The 4,392-nt window shown below is 39.4% G+C and overlaps 1 protein-coding gene across 1 annotated transcript; it reads right to left on the bottom strand.

Annotated features, from left to right (window-relative positions):
- Positions 1-2,446: 2,446 nt before the first annotated feature.
- On the bottom strand, positions 2,447-3,871 carry LOC108882007 (uncharacterized). The gene is made up of 5 exons (XM_018674222.2): positions 3,698-3,871; positions 3,252-3,596; positions 3,014-3,124; positions 2,854-2,888; positions 2,447-2,751 (listed from the first exon to the last, which is right to left on the bottom strand). The coding sequence occupies exons 1-5, from the start codon at positions 3,735-3,737 to the stop codon at positions 2,599-2,601; spliced, it is 684 nt and encodes a 227-aa protein (XP_018529738.1). The 5' UTR covers positions 3,738-3,871; the 3' UTR covers positions 2,447-2,598.
- Positions 3,872-4,392: the final 521 nt, after the last annotated feature.

Below are 4,392 nucleotides of genomic sequence, written 5' to 3' on the forward strand. Positions count from 1 at the left end.
AGCACGTTCAGACAAGCAGGCAGTCATGATAGTCCTCTGTAAGATGAATACATATTAGTCCTGTTAATTCACATTAATAAACTCTAACTTCAACTGTGATCTTCAAACTTTAAACGTAGCGACTCTGAGAGGTTTTAGTTTTACTCAGAATGTGACAAAATGATGCTTGTAGCTGCTCTTGTTGTCTTCTTCACAAACATGAAAATGTCCATCAAACCAGAATTTATTCTTGTTAACAAAGAGAAAATTGAGTTCTTCTGCCATGCTGTTATAACCATTCTAGCTGGTTGCGTATAGTTTCTGACCTACAGTTACAAACAATAAACATTTGCAAAAGAACAAGTTTAAAGAACACACGTCTTTGCTCAAATTATCCTGTTCTGGTTTTTGGGGTTAGGTTTAGGTTTTGGCTAAATCAGCTACAGTGTGTGTTTTACAGTGTGTGACTCTAAATACTCTGATTGACAGAACCTGGGCTCAGATGATCTGAACTACGCAGCTCTAAGTTTCCAGTCAAAAGCAAAGAGAAAGCGCAGGCCTCCATCAGAGAGAGAGCTGGAGACAAATGTTGTGTACGCTGCCACCAGATAGACTCAGGAAACCACTGGAACAGCAGCTCAGAGTGGAACTGATGCTTTATCATATTTATCTGCTGGAGTGTTTGTGTGTGTGGGTGGTGTGTGGAAGGACTCAATGCTACTAAATAAAAGTTTGATCAATGTTTCTGTGTTCAGGTTGTGTTGTTGTTCATGTTTCTCTCTCTCTCTCAGTCAAAGTCTCTGTCGTTCTTATTTTCTCGGTCATTTGTTTGAGAGGAAAAAGAGCATGATTGATGTGTGATGGAGGAGGAGTCAGAGAGGACACTGATAACTGTCAAATTTACTTATAGGGAGAATGAAATGGTCTGTGGGGGGTGGAGTGAGTGAGATACACACCACATGTTTGACAGGAAGAGACAGCTCAGTGTGGTCTGAGCACAACTGAGAAAATCATGAGGCCTTCAAAGTCAAAGCTCTGAAGGAAAGTATCAAAGGAAGCAGTGAAAACTAACCTGTTGTTCAAGACAAATTAAACTTGCTGCTGTATTTGACAATAAGATAACCAGCACCCTGTGGTGACAAACATTTTATGAGACCACAGGAAGACTTCAGCCATGAGTATTATATTCAGATCAAATAAAATACATTCATTTGGGATTCCTCCTCTGGGGACCATGAATATCTGTACAAAATTAACTGCAATTGTATTGTGCTGTCAGTACAGGTTCATTTCCTCAGTCACATTACCTGCTAACCATAACCATTCTAACCATTACAACTGCCTAACCCTAACCTAAACTCAAACAGCTATTAAAAGTTGTGGGGTCCAGCATATTGGTCCCCACAAAGCTGTCTGACCCCATAAGTGTAGTGGAACTACACGTACACATAAAGCTGCTATCAGCAATGCTTACATTACTAATGGTGCTAGTGCTAACAACCTGTCATTTAGTTTGGCTTCAGTTACTTGTGTAGGAACTGTCAAGTTTGTAGCTCAGCACTACACTACAACAATCAGAAGTTGGCCTGATGTCAAAGCTGGCTCAGTTCCTCGTCTTGTTTCTTGTTTTTAATCTCACAGTATTTTAAATTCTTACATCCAAAAGTTGAAGCAGTCCATAAAAGCTGACACTGAAAGGTCTGATTACACCTGAGTATGTGCATTTGAGGACTCAAGTTTCTACATCTACAGTGTTCGCTTTGCATGTATTTGTTCATTTGATCATGACTGGACTTTCACATTAGTTGTACTTTAAAAAGAGAAAGACACTCACTGATAACATTCAGCACCCTAAATATCTTCCCACAGAGAGAGAATTATCTCTTGGTATCATTCTTCAGAAACAACGAGGCCTTGTTGTCTGTGGTTTTGATGCAGAGAGCTGAAGGTTTTTCTTACTACAGTGGAAAGCATCAGTGTGGGTATGTAGGTGAGCACTGATAGTTGTTACCAACAGTGGGTTGCATCTTTATCTTTGCATTTTTCATCCAGATATGTGACAAACGAATACAGACACACAGGTGATTAACAGTTACTTCACTTTCATGCTTCTTGATGTTTCGTGGAGACTGCTCCTACAGAGGCTGACTGTTTACTGTGTTTGTCAGAATGTGGTCAGTCAGCTTTCAGTTTTAGAAACCTTTGACTGAACAGAGCTCATGACTTTTACCTCAGGTGTTCTCAGACCACACTGTGCTGTGTCTTCCTGTCAGACAAATGAAGTGTATCTCACTCACTCTGTCACGCTGCTGTAGACCTCCAACGCTGAACAGTCGTCAGTGTCTCTACTGGCTCCTCCTCCATCACACCCCAGTCATATTCTTTTGCTCTCACATATAGATGTAGAATGAGATGATAAAGACTTTGGATCACTTTAATAATAATTTAATAATAATAACAATTAAAATTGTAGCAGAGATAAACATAAAATCTTTATTACATTTTTTCAACAGTGATGATAAATCCTCCTATCCATCAACTGTACAAAACCCCAAAAGCAGATTGATATGACAAAGCATCAGTTCCACTCTGAGCTGCTGTTCCAGTGGTTTCCTGAGTCTATCTGGAGGTAGCGTAGACAACATTTGGCTCCAGCTCTCTCTCTGATGGAGGCCTTCTGCTCCTTTTGGCTTTTGGAAGGAAACTCAGCGCTGCATAGTTCAGATCATCAGAGCCCAGATTCTGTAAATGACTCCTCTCACACAGCTGAGTCTGTGAGAAAACATGAAACCATTACTTAATAACTGAACTGAACCAGACAACATATAAAAACAGACTTTGATCAGTCTTAATCTAAGGTTATATTTTGATTACCTCACTGTGTTGTGGATTGTGTCCCTCTTTATGTGCTAAATGACAGAAACATCTGGTCAGTTCACTGTTAGAAAATATTCTTTTCATATCTTTTGTCAACCAGGAAGATTTGCATTTGTAAAGTTCTGCACTTACAACTCAAATACAAAGATAGAAGTACCTGTATGAAGTTTCCTGATTTTGAAAACCAGAACAATGATGATTATAAAGAGGAAAATAATCAGACCACCCAGGATCACCCTCATCAGATCTGCTAGTTCATCAGACTTTTCTACAAGAAAGATGATTCAGTTTCACTTTTTATATCGAGATCAGCTGTTATTTTGACAGAGACTAAAAAGAGCACATGTTTATCTCTTTCCAATCAGAACACAGATGAGACTTAATAACAATCTTACCTTGAACCTTTAAATATGTTGCACTGGAAATTACTGAGTTTCCAGTTGTGGGAAGTCCACAGAAATAAAGTCCAGAGTCAGATAAATCCACTGGTTTGATGTTGAGAAAGAGAGTAGTGCTGTTGGATGTCATGTTAAATTTTCCATTTTGAAATCCATCAGAGTAAGAAGCATTACCATCAGAGGTGAACATGGAGGAGATCTGGCTGGCGTTGGGCTCATTGCCCAGTCTGAACCAGAGTATGTGAGCAACAGAACTGGTAAAGTTAGTACACAGCAGAGTGACCTCTTCACCAGGCTGTACCTCCACAGTGTGAAACTCAGAAACTGAGACAGAGATCCAGCCTGAAACACACAAGTAAATCATCCAGTAACTTATAATTCAACAGGAACCAAAGAGGAATGTAAATGATGTTATTAATGAACAATATTTTGGTTGTACTTACTGAAGGTACAGAGTAAAGCTGTTATCAAGGTAAAGTTCATCGTTGCGTGAACAGTACGACTGCACCACTTCAATGTTAGTGACTGAACTGTGTTCCAGTAAGAGTGGTGTCAGCGTAAAGAGGCGGGCTGTTCTTTGGTTGGTCCAGCTGCTCAAACTGACAATGTAAAAGCTCTCAGGAAAATGGGTGTAAAATAACAGCTGCAGTGAGAACAATACAAAGTTAAAATCCTGTGTGATAACGATTTAGATAATGTTGGAAATGTCAGAATCAGAAGTGATTCAGGAATCAGTTTGTATAGGTCTGTGCAGTGTAATTGTTGATGATCTTTGCCTTCATCAACTGTTCTTTCCTATATCAGGATACTTCATACACCTGTTCTATTAATGCCATATCCAACACATTTTAACTGAAAGCTTATGTGTTCACTGGACTAGTTGTTGAGACATCACTTCACAGAGGTTTAACCTTACTGTGTGAATTAAGTTGAGAACAATATACAGCAATAGGAAAGCATCAGGAAACTTCAGTGTCTCATCATGCTTGGATATACCATGTCCACCTGTCGTCCATTTAACCCACAGTTAGCCAAGTTTCATCTGTGAGAGTTTGATGACTGGTAAGTTAGCGTAACACAGACTGTTGTGACCTACAGTTTATACACCTTCAGTAATGGTAAACCATAAGAAAGGAGG

The sequence above is a fragment of the Lates calcarifer genome, linkage group LG14 (assembly GCF_001640805.2).
Source record: "Lates calcarifer isolate ASB-BC8 linkage group LG14, TLL_Latcal_v3, whole genome shotgun sequence".
Lineage (NCBI taxonomy): Eukaryota > Metazoa > Chordata > Actinopteri > Centropomidae > Lates > Lates calcarifer.